At 47.0% G+C, this 21,048-nt stretch overlaps 1 protein-coding gene across 1 annotated transcript in view; it reads right to left on the bottom strand.

The window, feature by feature from the left end:
* LOC120928959 (vomeronasal type-2 receptor 26-like) overlaps positions 1–20,814 on the bottom strand; it is a 48,116-nt gene extending 27,302 nt beyond the window's left edge. The window contains exons 1-2 of the mRNA XM_040340140.1: positions 20,751–20,814; positions 18,643–18,902 (exon numbers count right to left, since the gene is read on the bottom strand). Coding sequence (XP_040196074.1) covers positions 18,643–18,902; positions 20,751–20,814 — 324 coding nt within the window. The remainder of the gene's footprint in view (positions 1–18,642; positions 18,903–20,750) is intronic.
* Positions 20,815–21,048: the final 234 nt, after the last annotated feature.

Raw genomic sequence — 21,048 nt, 5'->3', positions numbered from 1 at the left:
GACGAGGCCGCGACGATGACGCGGCGACGTGCACGGCCCTGCCAGTTCAATGCTTCCACGCATGCGTCAAAGTCATTCGACGCATGCGAGGGATGGCGGCCGCTCGGACATGTACGGTAGGTCTGTACAGATGACCGAACATGTCCGACGGACAGGATTCCAGCGGGCTGTTTCTAAACAAGTTTGGAAATATTTGCCCGCTGGAAAAAGGCCCGGCGGGCAAATGTATGCTGGAATCCTGTCCGCTCGGCTGTACAGACGACCGAACATGTCTGCTGAAACTGGTCCGCGGACCAGTTTCAGCAGACATGTTCGGTCGTCTGTACGGGGCCTTAAATGTCCTTATTTCTTCTGAGAAATCCTCACTTCCTGTTCTTCTGTCTGTAACTCCACACAGTAATGCAAGGCTTTCTTCCTGGTGTAGAGTGTCATGCTCGCCCCCTCTCTTGGACTACAGGAAAGTCAGGACGCTCTCTACGTTGCAGGTGTTAGTGGGTGTCCTGACTTTCCTGTAGTCCAAGGGAGGGGGTGAGCACAACACTTCACACCAGGGAGAAAGCCTTGCATTACTGTGCGGAGTTACAGACAGAAGAACAGGAAGTGAGGATTTCTCAGAAGAAATAAGGACATTTAAAAGCAAAATGGAAGGATGAGGTAAGTGAAGGAGGACTGCACTAAGGTAAAGGAAGCTATTTAGGAAAAACATTTGTACCTTTACAATCCTTTTAACCACTTGACCACTGGGCACTTAAACCCCCTTCCTAACCAGATACATTTTCAGCTTTCGGTGCTCTCACAATTTGAATGACAATTACTCATACAACATTGTACCCATATGAAATTTTTGTAAACATCCCTTGTAATAGGAATATAGCATGACATAGCATAGCATCACTCTTTACAGTGAGATGTGAAGCCTGAAATAAAAACAAAAAAAATTATCCTGGCTTTGATCGTAGCGGTGAGTTTGTAAAACCCCTGGAGGGTGGCAGGAGGGGGTGGGGACATATTGCAGAGTTTTGAAGGGTATTGGAGTATTGCAGGGTATTGCGGAGTATTGCAGGGTATTGCGGAGTATTGCAAGGTATTGCTGAGTATTGCAGGGTATTGCGGAGTATTGAGGTATTGCGGGGTATTGCGCAGGGTATTGCAGAGTATAGCGCAGGGTATTGCAGATTATTGCGCCGGGTATTGCAGAGTATTGCGCAGGAAATTGCAGAGTATTGCGCTGGGTATTGCAGAGTATTGCGCAGGGTATTGTAGAATATTGCGCAGGGTATTGCAGAGTATTGCGCAGGGTATTGCAGAGTATTGGGCAGGGATGGATGGCTGGATCTGTGACTGCAACTGTCACAGATCCAGCCCACAGCACTGCTGCTGCCTCCGCTCTCCCCCCTGTCCTCTAACTGTACCGATCGGTACAGAGAGGGGAGGGAGGAACCGGCGTCATCACATGGCGCCGGTTTGTTTACAAGTGATCGCTCCGTCATTTGACGGAGCAATCAAGTGGTAAACGGCTGCTATCAGCGGGATTTACCGCGATCTAGAAGACCCAGCGCTCACAGATGATTCCGGGAGTGCGCCCCAGGGACGTCCTCCCAGAGTAACTCGACCGCGCTGTAGACATATTTTGTCTATAGCGCGGTCGGCAAGAGGTTAAGCAAATACAAGAAATCTCTCACCAGACATCTCATAACCGCAGCAAAGTATCTTATACCTTTACATTGGAGATCCACTCATACCCTGACGGTCAAGGACTGGCTGGACAGAGTCCAAAACATGTACAAAATGGAAGAAATTCTAGCGATGAAAAAAGAAAATGGTACCAGTCTTATTGAAATGTGGCAACCCTGGCTTATATTCACTTACATGTCTGAATATCAATAATTTTTCTAAATTACTGTTACATTAGTATCTTAATGAACCACCAATCTGGTAAACACAAAACAATCCCTGCTCTTAACGTGGTTTGATCTTTTACTTAGAAAGCAATTGATATTCCCCCTGTTCTAATTAATACTAATCTTAAGTATTCCCTATTAAAGCGGAGGTTCACCCATACCTTACACATTTTCCCCTTCGCTTTATGCTCGTTTTGTCTAGGGGAATCGGCTATTTGTATTAAAATATGATCCGTACTTACCCGTTTTCGAGATGCATCTTCTTCCGCCACTTCCGGGTATGGGCTGCGGGAATGGGCGTTCCTTCTTGATTGACAGTCTTCCGAGAGGCTTCCGACGGTCGCATCCATCGCGTCACGATTTTCCGAAAGAAGCCGAACGTCGGTGCGCAGGCGCAGTATAGAGCCGCACCGACGTTCGGCTTCTTTTGGCTACGAGTGACGCGATGGATGCGACCGTCGGAAGCCTCTCGGAAGACTGTCAATCAAGAAGGAACGCCCGCTCCCGAAGACCCATACCCGGAAGCGACGGAAGAAGATGCATCTCGAAAACGGGTAAGTACGGATCATATTTTAATACAAATAGCCGATTCCCCTAGACCGAACGAGCAGGAAGCTAAGGGAAAAGCTCTTTTTTTACTATTCCCTTTTATATATGACTGAAAATTACAAATCACATTTATTAACTGTATACTTCTAAAGCTAACTTGTTCTTTATTCTACTGTTAACTGTCATCTATTTTGTGTTCAATTTCAATATCATACATTGTCAACTGTATGCAATGTTTTCCTTTAATAAAAATTTTGATTGTGAAAAAAAAAAAAAAAAACGTTTCATTCATATAATAAAATCTAACAAAACCCAGTGGTGTGTAAATACCACCAAAATAAAGCTCTATTTGTGTGAAAAAAAATATATATATAAATTTTGTTTGGGTACAGTGTTGCATGACCACGCAATTGCCAGTTAAAATAACACAGTTCAAAATATGGAGCGTTCAAGTGCTTAATTATAAATGTAGAAGTAGTGCTGCGCTGTGCATAAATAGGTGATAAAGTGCAAATGTGCTCACTTCCGGTGCCCTGCGTTCCCGCACGTGTTCGTTACAGTCACAAAACTTCATCAGGGGATCATGCTTCCCCTGATGAAGTTAGGTGACTGTAACAAACACGTGCGGGAACGCAGGGCACCGGAAGTGATATTGGACGAGTTTGCGACTTGTTTTTGATATGCCTGTCTGATATTTCAGATTGTGAGTACCTGGTTTTATTATTGCTGCTGATTCCAATAAATGTTTTAAATACTACACTATCGAGCATCCCTCTTTACATCCCACCATGCCCCAATATGAGGCTATCTGATACAGATACACCAGGGACACTTAAAGGGGACTTTGATGCCAAAGTAAAGATACATACCAGCAGAGCCTGAGACATCAGGAGCCACCAGGAGATTGAAAGACACACTCATACGCTGTTACCTTACAGCGGTAAGGTAAGGGGACACCTATACGCTAAGTTGCACAGAGAACCAGCAACCACCTATCGGTAGCACTCCATACCAGACATTGACTACTAGCACCAGCACATTCACCCTGATCACTGTGCACAGGCAATGCTGTTCCACAGGAGTGCTGGCAGACAGTGAGCACACTGCAGGGGAAGCATGATAATGTTAACCACCAGGTATGTTATAATTACACTTTTTAGTGGTAAAAAAACAGGCAAGGCATTGTTTACTCATAAGAAGTTGAAAAGTGAACCATTTTCTTGACTTACCATTCCTGCCACAGGATACTGCTGGAAAAACACAGCCAGATCCAATCTTCACCCATCACGGTGGGCCATGTTATGACAGACCGTCAAGGACCGGGTCCCCCTTGTATACTGGGGTCCACACCCTTGGACCCGTACAGCACCCTGCCAGGACAACCTTTGGTTTTGGTATGCGACCAAGGTGCTGGATCCCAGGGTCCAGTCCTCAACAGAGGAGCATTACAGGCAAGTGACCTCATTTTCTACAAGGCTCGGGGACCTTCCATTTTAGCCAATGCTTTCTTGGCATCTCAAATGGATCTGACTGCATAGCCTTTGATCCTGCATAAGGATTTCCGCAATGGGGCTTCTTCTTTAGGATAGCACTTCATCAACCGTGACCAGGGGCGGACTGACAACTCATGGGGCCCTGGGGCAATAGGAGATTATGGGGCCCCCGGGGAATAGGAGATTATGGGGTCCCCAGGCAATAGGAGATTATGGGGCCCCCAGGCAATAGAATATAGGGCTACACAGTATACACACACAGTATACATACACACAGAATACACATACACACACTAAAAAGGTACTGGAGAGGCAGGGCAGCTATAATCTTGGGATTAAAAAAAAAAACACAGATGTGTACATACTGTCCCTGGTTTTACTGAGGCTGGCAACCCTGATGGGGCCCCCTAGTGGCATGGGGCCCTCCGGCAGTGCCCGAGTCTCCGAATGGTCAGTCTGCCCCTGACCGTGATCAACACCTTCAGAAACTGGCAAAAAAAAACTGAGGTATTTCCTGTATGGGAGGGGTTATATAGAGGGGGACTTCCTGTCTTGGGTTGCCAGTGTTTATTCACCGGTGGCGTATAAGAGGACAGTATGGGACTGGTCTGAACTATGTGGCATGTTCACCAATGCCAGGGGCCTGGCAGACAAGATGGGTGAACTAGAGATACTGTTGTACGAGGAGGATTTAGATTTTGTAGGAATTTCAGAGACCCAGTTCAATAGCTCTCATTATTGGCTGGTGGACAGGGAGGGTAAAAAAGGGGGTGGGGTATGCCTGTATATCAAAAATGATATACAAGTGAATGTGAGGGATGACATCACTAATGGAGCAAGGGAAGAGGTGGAATATTTATGGATAGGGTTACAAAGCTGGGAGTATGGTATAGGCCCCCTAACCTGAGGGAGAAGGGTGAGATGGACCTTCCGCCGCTTGATCATTCTTATAGGCGGCTGGAGGGGACATCCCCCCCTCCCGCCGCCATCCGGTGCTTCTCCGGGCTCTCCCGTGCCATCGGGGGCCCGGAGAAAGACTTGGCTGGCGTTCATTGGGAAAGCATAGAGATGACTGGTGACCAGATGGTCACCAGTCATCTCTATGACCGTCAGAGGTCCGGGCGCGACGTTATGACGTCACGCCCGGTACACTGAAGTAAACAAAGCCGCAATCGCGGCTGTTGGCATTAGATCTGTGAATTTTTTTCACCGATCTAATACTTGTAAGCCTGGAAGAGAGATGTGGGGTCTTATTGACCCCACATCTCTCCATAAAGAGGACCTGTCACCAGGGCCGGACTGGCCTACCGGGATACCGGGAAAATTCCCAGTAGGCCGCCTGCTCTCCGTCAAATTAACCTGCTCAGCTGTGGGCCCCGCCGGGTTAAAAATCAGCGGCGGGCCGGCCGCCGGCGGGTTGCGGCCGCCATGCTCGCCGCTTCACTCTCCTTTCCGCGCCGCTGTGTGAAGTGTGTGGACTGGAGCGTGTTTGAGGGAGGGGAGGAGCCGAGCAGGAGAACCGAACGTCCCATCGTCCCGTGCGGCGCCAGCACCGCCCACTATGTTTCTCCACGTGTGAAGGCAGAGCCGCAGAGGAGAAGAAGTGAACGGCGCCGGCCACCCTTGGAGCAGGGGCAGAAAAGGTAGGTGCGGGGGGGTTGACCATGCAATGGTGAGAGAGATTATACAGTCCAGATTACAATTTGCAGGGGCAGCAAAGGTGACAGAGAGAGGGGGTTGCATGGTGCACGGTGCACCCCCTTTCTCTGTCACCTTTGCTGCCCCTGCAAATTGTAATCTGGACTGTATAATGTCTCTCTACCCAGTCCCCTGTCACCCAGCCCTCTGTCACCCAGTCCCCTGTCACCCAGTCCTCTGTCACCCAGCCCTCTGTCACCCAGTCCCCTGTCACCCATTCCCCTTGCACCCAGCCCTCTGTCACCCAGACCTCTGTCACCCAGTCCTCTGTCACCCAGCCCTCTGTCACCCAGTCCCCTGCTGTCACCCAGTCCTCTGTCACCCAGCCCTCTGTCACCCAGCCCTCTGTCACTCAGCCTGCTGTCACCCAGCCCTCTGTCACCCAGCCCTCTGTCACCCAGTCCCCTGCTGTCACCCAGTCCTCTGTCACCCAGCCCTCTGTCACCCAGTCCCCTGTTACCCAGTCCCCTGCTGTCACCCAGCCCTCTGTCACCCAGTCCCCTGTTGTCACCCAGTCCTCTGTCACCCAGCCCTCTGTCACCCAGTCCCCTGTTACCCAGTCCCCTGCTGTCACCCAGTCCCCTGTCACCCAGTCCCCTGTCACCCAGTCCTCTGTCACCCAGTCCCCTGTTACCCAGTACCCTGGTACCCTGCTGTCACCCAGTCCTCTGTCACCCAGTCCCTTGTTACCCAGTCCCCTGTTACCCAGTACCCTGCTGTCACCCAGTCCTCTGTCACCCAGTCCTCTGTCACCCAGTCCTCTGTCACCCAGTCCCCTGCTGTCACCCAGTCCTCTGTCACCCAGCCCTCTGTCACCCAGTCCCCTGTTACCCAGTCCTCTGCTGTCACCCAGCCCTCTGTCACCCAGTCCCCTGCTGTCACCCAGTCCTCTGTCACCCAGCCCTCTGTCACCCAGCCCTCTGTCACCCAGCCTGCTGTCACCCAGCCCTCTGTCACCCAGCCCTCTGTCACCCAGTCCCCTGTTACCCAGTCCCCTGCTGTCACCCAGCCCTCTGTCACCCAGTCCCCTGCTGTCACTCAGTCCCCTGCTGTCACCCAGCCCTCTGTCACCCAGCCCTCTGTCACCCAGCCCTCTGTCACCCAGTCCCCTGCTGTCATCCAGTCCTCTGTCACCCAGTCCCCTGCTGTCACCAAGTCCCCTGCTGTCACCCAGTCCCCTGCTGTCACCCAGTCCTCTGTCACCCAGCCTGCTGTCACCCAGTCCCCTGTCACCCAGTCCCCTGTCACCCAGTCCTCTGTCACCCAGACCCCTGTTACCCAGTCCCCTGCTGTCACCCAGTCCTCTGTCACCCAGTCCCCTGTCACCGAGTACTCTGTCACCCAGTCCCCTGTTACCCAGTACCCTGCTGTCACCCAGTCCTCTGTCACCCAGTCCCCTGCTGTCACCCAGTCCTCTGTCACCCAGCCCTCTGTCACCCAGTCCCCTGTTACCCAGTCCCCTGCTGTCACCCAGTCCCCTGGTGTCACCCAGTCCTCTGTTACCCAGTCCTCTGTCACCCAGTCCTCTGTCACCCAGTCTTCTGTCAACCAGTCGCCCAGTCCTCTGTAACCCAGTCCCCTGCTGTCGCCAAGTCCTCTGTCACCCAGTCCCCTTGCTGTCGCCCAGTCCTCTGCTGTCAGCCAGTCCCCCTGCTGTCGCCCAGTCCCACTGCTGTCTCCCAGTCCAAGTGACAAGTGACACGCTGAATCTGGTGACGGGATGGGTGGCAAGTGACACACTAAATCTGGTGGCAAGTGACATGCTGAATCTGGTGACAAGTGGCAAGTGACATTTCCAAGTGTCTCCGATGCTCTCTGGCGCCCCCAACTCTGGCAACATGCGGTATTGCATGCAATTGAAGTCAATGCGGAACAAATTATTTTCGTTTCCATTAACTTCAATGGGGAAACTCACTTTGATATGTGAGCACTTTATATTACGAGCATTCTCCTGGAACGGATTATGCTTGTAATCCGAGGTTCCACTGTGTAACATATATATATATATCTCCCTAGCCCTATGTGCTTTCATATCTGTCTTATCTTTATATAATACGCTCTTTAAATGTTTATTTAAAATGTATGGTTTTCTCTTTTATGAACAAAAAATAATTACGTTATGATGTTGGGCTGGTATAATAATGCTATGGGGCTGGTATGAAATGTTTTCCAGGGCTGGTTTTTACTCCCAGTCCGGCCCTGTAAGCACGCCTATATGCTTCATTGGGAAAAGGTGCTGGGAGAAAAAAAAACAGAGGCGACGTGGCAGACAATCTGGTCTCAGGCGGCAAAAAGCTCCTACTGTACTCTCTACACGAAAGTTCTTTATTTTTGGTACCTGACACCGGATGTGCTTCATGCTATTAATCCCTCCTGCACGGATAGGTGCCGACACTGCCAGGGTGACAAGGGCACCCTCTACCATATTTACTGGCGCTTCCCCAATATTGTACCTTTTTGGATGGAGACACAGAACCTGTACCTATTTGGGGTACAGGTTCCTTTGACTCCAAAACTATTTTTACTAGGTGTTTCACCCCTACGGATTCCCAAACTATACAAAAATGTGCTTAGACACATTCTTACAGCCACTCAATGCCTGATCGCCCTCCACTGGAAACAGCACTCCTTACCCTCCCAAGAAGATCTGTACGCTAGAATAAAAGATGTAGAACTCATGGAAAAAAGTAACAGCAAGACTACAAGATAAGCTGGAAATGCATTATGAGGTCTGGGAGGAGTGGCACTGCCGGGAGGACCCATCTTGAGCAGGGGGTCGAGCCCCTACCCTACACTTGCCTTCCATTCCCCCCTTCTTACCACTTTCTCAGTTTTTCTTCATTTTTCTCTTTCTAATTTCTCTATCTCGCCCTTTCTATTACCTTTTTCTTTTTTTCTTTTTCTGGCCTAGTAGTGGCCTGTGGCAGTTTTTATTTACTGATTGCTAATTTGTGCAGTTTGTCAGGTATGGCTATCTATTGTTAACAGTGTTGTGTACTGATACCATGTACTGTATGTACTGGCTATACTGTTGTTCTAGCAATTCATGTGCACTACTACGTTCAGTTTATGTTTACTTGCTGATTGATATGACCAATAAAAAAAAACAAAAAAAAAAACATTACTGCCTTATTTCAGGAACTTCTGCCTACACTGCCAGCAGAACGTTTAGAAATGGATAGAATTCATTGCACTTTTGCACCCAAAAAGGCAGAGGGTCCACCATTTTTACCGTACAAAGGAGAACCTTCTAGCAGCAGCAAGGGAAAGAAATTACTTATTCTTCCAGGGACATAAATACCAACCTTTTGCTGATCTTTCTCAACCTACCATTACAAAACACAAGCAATGAAACCCAAACTTCAGATACTACAAAATCACCACATAAATTACCAATGGGGTTTCCCTTTTTTCTATCCGATTTGCATATCAAGGCTCTAAATTAATCTGGAGATCAGAGGAAGAACTACAGCATACCCTACAAAATCTACATTTGGTGGAACCTGGCCCAGTACATCACGCAGAAGAGCTGCAATATCTTTGTCAAAAAATCCTTCCATTTTACGACGGCGCATCTACTGATACGCCGGTGTAACTCTCTCTGAATCTGGCTAAAAATGTTTGGGGGTTCTAAATAATTTTCAAGAAAAAAAATATGATTTTTTACATGTAGCAAAAGGAGTGCCATAATACTGTAGGCCTGGGCTGGAAGTGGTTAAAAGAGTTGAAAAGAAGATCCAAGATGACAACAGTATCCAGAATGTGATCTTCTGGTCTATCATAGAGGCTTTTATTCTCCAGGTCTGACTGTTCCACTTCCAGGATAGACCCTCCAAAACATAAACATTTTACACATTGAAGACTCGTACACACGGGCCAGAATCTCGTCAGGAAAAAAACGTAGTTTTTTCTGACAAGATTCTTGGCAAGAATCTCTTGCCGCCCGAGTGTACAGACGAGAACGTGGTGACATCATCGCGTACGACGAGCATGAGCTTGTCACATTCGCTGCCGTCGCTGCTATCTTGCTGCACCCTACCTATGCCTAGGAAGCTACCATGCATGCACCAAAGTCATTTCGAGCATGCGTGGGTTTCCATGGCTACAGGTAAGTATACACACTCTCGGGTTTTGTCGGCAGGAAAACACTGCTAAGAATCACGACGAGAAAATAGAGAGCAGGTTCTCTATTTTTCTCGTCGAGATTTTAGGCAGTTTTCTTGACGAGAAACCTGAAAGCCTCGTACACACGCTTGGTATACTCGACAAGAAAGCTCTACCAGCAGTTTTCTTGCTGGTTCTTGCCGAGTAAACCGAGCGTGTGTACGAGGCTTGAAGCATACCCTTATGCCACGTACACACGATCATTTTTCAGCATGTCATTTAAAATGATCGTGTGTGTGGGCTTCACATCATTTTCCGGGTTCTGAAAAACGACAATTTTTTTTTACGAGCATGCTGCATTTTTTAACGACGCTTTAAACAATGTTGTTTTTCGAGTTGTAAAAAATGATCGTGTGTGGGCTAAAACGACGTTAAAAACCTGCGCATGCTCAGAAGCAAGTTATGAGATGGGAGCGCTCGTTCTGGTAAAACTAGCGTTCGTAATGGAGTAAGCACATTCATCACGCTGTAATAAAAAACATAAAACAAAACATGATAATCAAGCGCACTCCCTGTGGATGTCTAGAGATCACAACAAACTATTTTGAATTGGGATAGGGATGGGGACTAGGGATAATGACAAGGAAAAGTAAAAATAAAAATTGTCCCAAAACACAGTACTATAAAGGAGATATCATAGTCCATCAAATGTCCATAGCACTATATCACTATAGCCTTGCTTTAGATGGCTGCCAGCTGACAGATGAAGTGTAATCTGTAAAAAGCAAAAAAAGACAAAATGCAGCGCCTTCTAAGCGTAGCAAGCTTGTTTAATTAGAGTAAAATGTTCAAAAGCTTATAAAAAGCCTACTCACAAACATCAGTAGGTACAGGCAGAAATATAGAGATCATCCGCGTATGTGTCCCGGGGACCGTTCGATGTCCTGGTGCAGGCAGCGTGGGGATGTCACTCTCTGTGCAGCAGCGGCGGCAGGAACCGAGGCGCTCTCGGAACTTACAGGCTGAAGTCTCAGCCTGAGGAAGAGACTTGAAAGTTTCGAACGCGTGCACCTCCCGCAGTCCGCAGTGGAAACCTGACTTCAGCCTGTAAGTTCCGAGAGCGCCTCGGTTCCTGCCGCCGCTGCTGCACAGAGAGTGACATCCCCACGCTGCCTGCACCAGGACATCGAACGGTCCCCGGGACACATACGCGGATGATCTCTATATTTCTGCCTGTACCTACTGATGTTTGTGAGTAGGCTTTTTATAAGCTTTTGAACATTTTACTCTAATTAAACAAGCTTGCTACGCTTAGAAGGCGCTGCATTTTGTCTTTTTTTGCATTCATCGCGCTGTAACAGACAGAAAAGCGCAAATCGTCTTTTACTAACACAAAATCAGCTAAAGCAGCCCCAAGGGTGGCGCCATCCGCATGGAACTTCCCATTTATAGTGACGTTGTACGTGTTGTACGTCACCGCGCTTTGCTAGAGCAAAATGATCGTGTGTACGCGGCATTAGGAATTTGCACAAGCCACACATCGTTAATTACAAGAGACATCCATTCCTTTTAGGATGCCGCCTACAATTTTCAACCCACCTCCTTAAATTTTTCAGCGCCGGGTGGTTCTGACAGGGCAACCCACAGCTTGAATTTCAGCCTATTCCTGCTCTAGCTCTCTTCTACTAAAACTATATGTTTGGTTGGTGTCCCTCATTGGAGCTACTATTTAGAAATCGGTCAGAGTGGGACCTGCACTTGGTGACATATGATGCAAATTATCAAATTTTCCCGTACAGACATGAGAGCATAAAGTTTGGCAGAGGAAAGTCTCAGAACCAATTCCCTTTACAGCCTGGAGATATCAAATGCCAAAAGCTGCAAAGACGTATATTTCCTTACCCCATGTCCCCTCCTCTGACTTTTCATTTTGAGATAAAAAACACAATGAATGAATGACTTGTATAGCGCAACGCATACAAACTGAATCGCCTCTGGGCGCTTTTTCCAGCCAGTATCTACTTGGCTGGTGCGGTCATTTTTACCCTGGAGGATCATGACACGCTAGGGACACACAGTCATACACACATATACATATATACTGGGCCAATTTGGACGAGATCCAATTTACCTACCAGCATGTCTTTGGACCTTTCCCTCAAGTCAGCATGCTAGGTGTGGTCCTGGACTCTGAACTCTCCCTTTGACCATGCATCCAATCACTGTCCAAATATTGCTGCCTCAACTTCCCTAACATCTTCAGAATACACCCCTTCTTACAGTATCTGACTGCGATATTGTATAATATCGCAGTCAGGCAGCGGCAATATTGGCCGCCCACGACCCCCGTCGTGGGAGCCAGCGCCGAGCTCTGTCGCTCCTCCCGCTCGCCGCCCCCAATGGATTCCTATAGATGCGCTGCATCTCATGGGGGCGCCGAGCGCGAGAAGCACAGCCTCGCATCGCCGGTTTCCAGTGTGATCTGATCTCGCTGGAAATAAGGCCCAGATTCACAAAGCACTTACGCCGACGTATAACAAGTTACGCCGACGTAAGTGCAAATGTGCGCCGTCGTATCTGTGCGCCAGACCCACAAACTAATATGTGCCTAAAAACAGGGTACACCCCGCCGACGTATCCTGCTTACGCCGGCGTAGAGTGGGCGTACATTTAGGCTGGGAGCATGGTGCCGCTCCCATTGATTAGGCATTCAAACATGCAAATTAGGGAAATACGACGATTCACGAACGTGCGCGTAAGCTGTATGTCCGGCGTAAAGTTATTCCCCATAAACAAGGTGCAACCCAGCAACATACATGCTCAGGTCTGCACCAGGAAACACAAGGCGGCGTATTTTGCGTTGGATGTGTGTCTGGCTGGGCGTACGTTATGTTCACGGCGTACACAGTGATCCGGCGTAGCATAGGCAGTTTTGCCGGCGTGGTTGTGAGCAGGCGCATAGGGCTGCGTTCAAGTCGCGGCGCATGCCCAGTTTGTAATACGTACCTGTCTGGCGCTCGGCCCATCATTTGCATGGGCTCACGCCCACTTCCACCTACGCTGGCGTACGCCTTCGAAACCCATTCCACGCTGGTGCAGCGTTAGGAGCACTGGCTTGCTAAATGCAATGCTTGCCTCTCTGCGTTGCGTTGGCGTAGTGTATAGTGTTTACTCTACGGCGGCGTAATGTGCACCTTGCTTTCTGTGAATCTGGGCCTAAATCAGTGGCAGGTACTGTACCAATGTCACCACCAAGATACAAATTCACTTGTTATCCCTCACCTCGACTATAGCAACCTCCCCCTCATAGTCCGACCTCTACAAAAGTCATCCCATCTATAGTGCTGCTACTAGACTCATCTACCTTACCAACAGATCAATAACCACCAACCCTCTTTACCAATTCTTTTACTTGCGTGCACTCATCCAATGAATACAATTCAAAATGGCTTTACCTGCTTAAATCTGTTAATATTAAAACTGTGATTAAACTTGTTGAAAATATGTATAGCTTCAGCCATAGCTTCTACTGCAATATACACTCGTAGAGAATCTTTTCTAAGCCCCTTTTTGTAAATTAATGAAACAAAGCTTCTTAATACACTGTGACTAAAAGTAGGGACGTTTTGGAAATAAATGTTTTTTCCATTTTGAGTCGATGTTATATTATAAAATGTAATGATCAGATTATCCATCAGCAGCCCAATTTGTGAATGTCTTGCCAATAAATTGTCATCAGACTGACTTTCACCTCTAAGAATTGGTGGATCAGAAAACACTACAGACAAAATTGTTATAAAACGTATGAAACGAGTTAACATCATGATTTCATTTGAATTCCAGCTCGAGGGATGGATAAGCATATTATTTCTATTGTTATGAGAGTATTTATAAAGGAATATCAGAACAGTGTTTGTGAAGGAACCACAAAGTATTAAAACTTTACAATTTAGTTTACTAAGTGTGTCTATCCACTGATCCACTGCAGCGGAACTTTCAGCCATTCTTTTTTCAAAAGCCACACAAATCTCTTGGGAAGCCAAATGTCTCTTCAGAATTTGCGCTTCATTCTCTCCGCCATCATTGTCTGAGAAAAGTATTCCGACCCAATTCCAGCCCAAATATTTCACTAGTTTGGCAATTGCTAAATATTGGACGTAATCATTCTGAACGGTCCTGAAAACATGCGGGTAAAGGCATCTGTAACTTAACGAGTCATCGGTGGCTCCATAGCTGATCTGAAAAGATCAGATTATTTACTATAATGTGACTATATTTTCTGAATACATTCATATCTATATGCCACTGAAATTATCATTAGATACTGTGCTGTACAAATATTTAAAAAAGCTATTTATCTTTCAAATTAAATCAGCTAAACATATTGCAGGATCATTAAAACAAAGATGTTCAAAGTCTTATGCCGCGTGAATACGGTCGTTTTTTGGCATGAAAAAAAACGTAATTTTTCCATCTTCATCATTAAAAACTATGTTGCCCACACACCATCGTTTTAAAAAAAATGATGAACAAAGTGGGGTGACGTACAACACGTACGACGGCACTCTGAAGGGGAAGTTCTATTCGCCTTTGGGCTGCTTTTAGCTGATTCCGTGTTAGTAAAAGACGATTCACGCTTTTTTGTCTGTTACAGCGTGATGAATGTGCTTACTCCATTATGAATGGTAGTTTTATCAGAACGAGCGCTCCCGTCTGATAACTCGCTTCTGGGCATGCGCAGGTTTAAAACGTTGTTTTAGCCCACACACGATCATTTTTTACAACCCAAAAAACGACATTTTAAAAAACTTTTTGAGAAGCCGAAAAACGATGTGAAGCCCACACGCGATGATTTTAAATGACGTTTTTAAAAATGTCATTTTTTTTCATGACGAAAAACGACCGTGTGTACGCAGAATTAAGCCATGAACACACGGCCCTGATTCTCGTCAGGAAAAAAACATCGTTTTTCCTGACGAGATTCCTGCCAAGAATCTCTTGCCGGCTGAGTGTACAGACACGCCATTCAAAAGAACCGCTGTTCTTTTGAATAGCACGAACGCGGTTACATCATCGACTACGACGAGCATGCGCTCATCACATTCGATGCCGTTGCTGGCATCTTGTTTCTCCCTACCTATGCCTTGGAAGCTACCGCACATGCGTCAAAGTCATTTCGAGGAATGCACGGGTTTCCATGGAGAGGTAAGTGTGACAGACTCACCCGGGACAGAGGCCTTTGGAGGGGACTGAATGCTAGCCTCTTGCATTGCGATCATGGGTCCTGGCATTTGGGGGAACGGTGCTCTTTGTGAGCTGTATGCCTGGGGACCCTGTATATGCCATTAGAGTGACTGATTCATACTGTTAGGACATACAGTGTAAGGAGATGCTAATGCCCTCACCTCCAGCCATCTGTCTGTTCTCTGTGCTAATTGACCTTGCTATTGTGTGAAGATGTCCTGTGTTTACACTTATGATAATGTGTTTTGTATAGCAGGTGAGCGAGGAGACGTGATGTCTACCCTGAAAGGTCATATCTATGAGTCACCTAGTCTGGGTAAATGATTAGTTAATTAGCTCATGTTAATTTATGTTCTGGTTACCTCCTCTTTAAACTGTATATAAGATTGTATTCTTGGTTCTATTAAACACTCCATGTTCAGCAGACAAAAAAGTCTTGTCTCGTTGTGTGCTTGTGAGCAGCTGGAAAATCTGATATCTATATCCAGACTGATAGGAAGCGGTATATGATGGAAGCACTCAAGCGGAGTGTGGGACATTCCGTTACAGTAAGTATACAGACGCTTGCGTTTCTCATGAGAAAAACACTGCCGAAAATCTCACGACGAGAAAATAGAGAGCAGGTTCTCTATTTTTCTCATCTAGAATCTGGGCAGTTTTCTTGACGAGAAACCTGAAAGCCTCGTACACACACACGGTTTACTCGGCAAGAAAGCTCTGCCAGCAGTTTTCTTGCTGGTTCTTGCCAAGGAAACCGTGCGTGTGTACGAGGCTTAAGGCCCCATTCACACCTATGCAAATTGGTTGCGGCTTACACCAATGACATTTTAAAATACATTGATTTTAATGAAGCTGGTTCACATATGTGCGATGCATTCAAACTGCGCATTGCCCAAAAAACTGGTGCGTTTTCTAGGCATTGTGGTGCGAATTGTCTGCACATTATCTTCTATGGGAACGCAACTGATTCGCAGATGTGTTCCGTTCTGAACTGGAATTCTCTCCCTGCTCACTACACTTCCCCCCTCCTCCTCCCCTCTCCCAGGTCAGCAAATCCGCAGCTACAACGCAGATGAACCGCTGAACAGCTCTGTTTTATCTTTGCATAGAAAAAAGAGCTAGAATTTGCACCGCACAAGTGTGAACCCAGCCTTAGACTGGCCATACACCTATAGAATATCTGCAGATTTTCTATGGTCAGATGGAAAAAGTGGAACAGATTCCTCCATCTACGCTGAACTGTGTAGATTGAAGAATCTCCCACTGGCCCAAGCTTCCATATCTACCATATCTTGCTAGTCGGCCCCTCTGGCTCTCACAATACATGAACATTCTGGTTGCGTGCAGGCATTGTTGAGGTTGAGAGACAGCAGGGCAGACTAGCAAGATACTGAAGCTTGGCCCAGTGGGAGATTCCTCCATCCACACAGTTTAGCGTACATGTAGAAATCTGTTGCACTTTTTCCATCTAACCATAGAAAATCTGCAGATAATCTATAGGTGCATGGCCAGCTTTACATTCTTTCCAGTTGCCCCAGTGACAAAGTCTTCTAGGAAGAAACGTATGTCGGGCGGTAGTAGTAGCAGTGATGCCAGATACTGTTTGGTATTCTAAAAGCCTGTTTTGATGTTTCATTTGTAAGTGCATTTCTTTTAAATAAAAACATAGGCCCGGATTCACATACATCGGCACATATTTATGCGGGCGTAGCGTATCTAATATACGCTACGCCGACGCAGCGCACAGAGGCAAGCACTGGATTCACAAAGCACTCGCTCCCACCCGCTCTTAAAGATACGCTGGGTTTCCTCAGCGTAAGCCAGCGTAGGTGGAAGTGAGCGTGAGCCATGCTAATGAGGCGTGACCCCATGCAAATGATGGGCCAAGCGCCATAGAAGTACACACACAGCTCCCGGTCCTGACAGGGGGAGAAATGCTGATACAATGTACAATGTATGAACAGAATACATACAATGTATGAACAGAAGATCAGTCATTTCCCCTAGCACTGATCGCTATAAAAATGCCAAAGGTCCTAAAAATGTGTCAAAAGTGTCCGAAGTGTCCGCCATAATGTCGCAGTACCGAAAAAAAAAAACGCTGATCGCCGCCATTACTAGTAAAAAAAAAATATTAATAAAAATGCCATAAAAATACCCCCTATTTTGTAAACGCTATAACTTTTGCGCAAACCAATCAATAAACGCTTATTGCGATTTTTTTTTACGAAAAATATGTAGAAGAATACGTATCCACCTAAACTGAGGGAAAAAAATGTTTTTTTTTATATATTTTTGGGGGATATTTATTATAGCAAAAAGTAAAAAATATAATTTTTTTTCAAACTTGACGCTTTTTTTTTGTTTATAGCGCAAAAACTAAAAACCGCAGAGGTGATCAAATACCACCAAAAGAAAGCTCTATTTGTGGGGAAAAAGGGACGCCAATTTTGTTTGGGAGCCCTGTCACACGACCACGCAATTGTCAGTTAAAGCAACGCAAAAAGCGATCTGGTCTTTGGGCAGCAATATGGTCTGGGGGTTAAGTGGTTAAAAACAATATTTCAATTTTTTTTTTTGGCATTGATACATGTCCCCCAGGGCAGTACCCAGGCCCTCATACCCTTTTGATGGCCAATAACTTTCATATAAGCCTTCAAATTGGAACTTTTAATTTATCATGTACCGGTCCCCTAGACGTTAATAGAGTTTGTGGCTCGGGTCAGGACTTTTTCACTGTTTGGGAGTTCTGGTGTGAACCGAACCCGGGGGGTGTTCGGCCCATCATCGCTAGTAATGACAGAAGGAGCCACTGTAAGTCAAATACTCCTACCCACCACGTCAAACAGTGCTGTTGGTAAAGTAGGCAAATGGGAGAATACAGAGGCTGGGTAAAAGTGTAAGATTAGCAGTGGCTCCTCCTATCCCATAGCCCAGCACTCATCACTCTAATTGGCAGCCGCTCCCGAAAGTGTTCTTCAGTCTCTGCCCCAGCCATCCAAGCCACAGGAGAAGAGGGGACCAAGCAGTCACATGACCATAGATACAAGACCTAAAACAATAATAATTGCATTGTATTTTAATGATGGACAGTGGGGCAAAATCCTTAGTGATAGTTCCAGGTGTGTTTTCATTTGTTTGACTGACTTTGCATCTATAAACACTAACTGTAACGACCGTTTTTCATGACGAGAAAAATGCTTTTTTTTGTTAATTGGTTGTTAAAAACGGTCATGTGTAGGCTCCAGAGCAAGTTTCTTGACGAGAAAAATGGCCAATAAAAAATTAGAACCTGCTTTAACGAGGGGGAAAAAAACGTGCATGCTCAGAAGCAAGTTATGAGATGGGGAAATCAGCAAAAGCAGCCCAAAGAGTGGCGCCATTCGAATGGAACTTACCCTTTATAGTGCCGTCGTACGTGTTGTACGTCACCGCGCTTTGCTCGATCATTTTTTTTCCACGAACGTCTGTATGCAAGGCAGGCTTGAGAGGAATCACGACAAATCACGTTGAGAAAAACATCGTTTTTTTTTCATGACATGAATAACGGTCATGTGTACGTGGCATTAGAGTTGATATACACTTTAACTTTCACAGACTGGCATGTTTCTGTAAAATGCATATTTCTGTTAGAATTGAGTATTTTCACTCACCTGTGTGTATCTGTACAGTCCAAGGATTTGGGCGATTGGGATTGTAGTGGATGAATGTTGATCTCCAATAACACCGGCCAGCTTGCCTTCTCCTTTACAGGAATAATTAGGAATTTTCCCATTGGGTCCAGATAAGATCTGCAGAACACTCTGTACAGCCTTCCTGGGTTCCAACCATGAGTCATATAGATGGAAGCCAAGAGTGATATTGGGTAAGATGTCTGGATCCTGGTTAATATTATCAATTGCGGAAAGGAAAGCTAGGAGGTTTCCGTAATAATTGAAAGATGGGCTACAAAAGTTTTTTTTCTGTTATTTTAAAACAGTAAATCAACGATTTCTATATATCTGTAAAATATCTTTTAAATATTCATACATGTGATCAGCTTAACATTAAATACTGAGGGAAAGACTTTTAGGCAATGCTTCCTGGGGGAACATATAAAACAGTAGAAACAATGTTGAAGTAATGATAAGTTTTACACAGCGTGGGCCAGATTCACGTACCTCGGCGCATCATTAGGCGGGCGTAGCGCAACGCAGATACACTACACTGTCGAAACTTAGAGAGGCAAGCAGCCTATTCAGCAAGAAAATGCGCGCTGCGATGCGCCATCGTAACTTAATTTAGACGGCGTAACCCGACGTAATTCAAAGTGGGAAGGAGGTGGGCGTGATCCATTTAAATGAAGCGTGACCCCATGCAAATTAAGGTCCGAACGAACGGCGCATGCGCCGTCACGTGATCGCATGCCCCGCGTCCCACTGCGCATGCGCCCCAATTCGCCTATCGTATTCCCCCACGATAACCCAGCCCACCGTTTCCGCCCAGGGCATAAATCCGCCCAGACATGCGCCAGTCAAGTGCAAAAGTACACCTGCTGGTTTTGGTCGTTTGGTGTGGCTACTTTTGCCTTGTTCTTATCCAAAAAGATGTCTGAAGCTGCGTCTAAAGATAGGAGGGATAAAAACTTTAGTAATGAGGAGAAGGCGGTCATTATTGATGCCATGACAAAATATAATAAGTTCCTCCACGGCAAGGAAAGTGGCTCGACCAGCAAGGTCCGTAAGGATCAAATATTGGCACAGATTGCAGCGGAGGTGAGTGCCCTTGGCTATGCCAACCGGACCCCAGACAAGATAGCCAAGAAGATCAACGACCTTCGGCGTCTTGTGAAGGAGAAGGTGGCCAAGATCAAGAAACACAGAAGGGGCACCGGAGGTGGACCAGCCCTGAAGATAAGACTGACACCTGATGAGCAGGTCATTGCCAGGTGCCTGGAGAAGGAGCAGGTGGAGGGCCTGGAGGGCTTCGAGTCAGTTGATCAGCCCTTGAGGACAGGTGAGTGTGTTTTATCTTTTATCTGGTGTCTAGCATGTGGGGGGGGAGTGAATATGTGACAAGTGTGTGGGTCCACCAACATGTGAATGTTTTGTGTCATCCACAGATGTGCATGATGAAGCGGGCCCATCCTCGGCTGCTGGGCAACCAACCCCATCCCAGGATACCAGTGTCCACACCTCTCCATTAGAGGAAGTGGAGGAGGGGGGGCGTGTCCGGACGTACAACAGGGAGGACGTGTGGATGCTGAGCTCCACACAGGCAGATTAGATCCACTGCCATCCTAGCCCCGTTTCAGTTTTTTTGGATCCCATCTCTGCTGCAACTACTTTGGAGCACCTTCTGCTCCTACTCCAGCAACTTTTTGACATTTTCTGGGCAAAACATACCCCTGCAGTGAGGTCCGTTCCCTGCCGTCGCCGCCGCCATCTTGCGGCCTGTTCACCCCAAGCGCTCCGTTCCTACCTCCTGATCCGGACATCGGAGAGGTTCCTCCACGCACCCTACTGGCTGCTACACCCCCGGAGGATTCGGTCTGCCCACATTGGTGTGGATGCACTCCTGGGGACCCTGACGCGGATTGCGGAGCTCCGCGGCGCCATTTTGCGGCCTACAGTCCGGACCCGTTTACATCTCTGGGACACAGTGAGTACCAGGGCCCCGGCCCCCCAACCCTCCAGATTGCCTTACCGAGCTGTGCCCGACTGAGGGGTCCCGATCGCGGCTCGAGAGGGGAGTACTAGGCCTACACAGACACTGAGCTCACTTCTCTGGCCCTCGATCTCAGGAAAGTCCGCGGCTTCGGCCTTCTGCTGGAAGTCCGCGGCCATCTTGCTGCCCCAGGTACTCACAGCTTCTCACATCAATCCAAATACTTCACCTTCTTTGCCTTAATCAAGCTCATTGTCTCGCTGGACCCATTTCTATGTTATTACTTGATTCATTTGCAGAAATACTGACACTTATCCCACTTATTATGTAGTCTGCTGCTTAAATGAGCTCAGGGATCCATCTGCACACCGAGACCCCCGCAATGCTATCCTAACTACAGATTCGGGGGTAAG

Source organism: Rana temporaria, chromosome 1 (genome assembly GCF_905171775.1).
Source record: "Rana temporaria chromosome 1, aRanTem1.1, whole genome shotgun sequence".
Lineage (NCBI taxonomy): Eukaryota > Metazoa > Chordata > Amphibia > Anura > Ranidae > Rana > Rana temporaria.
This window is presented reverse-complemented; position numbering and strand designations above follow the sequence as displayed.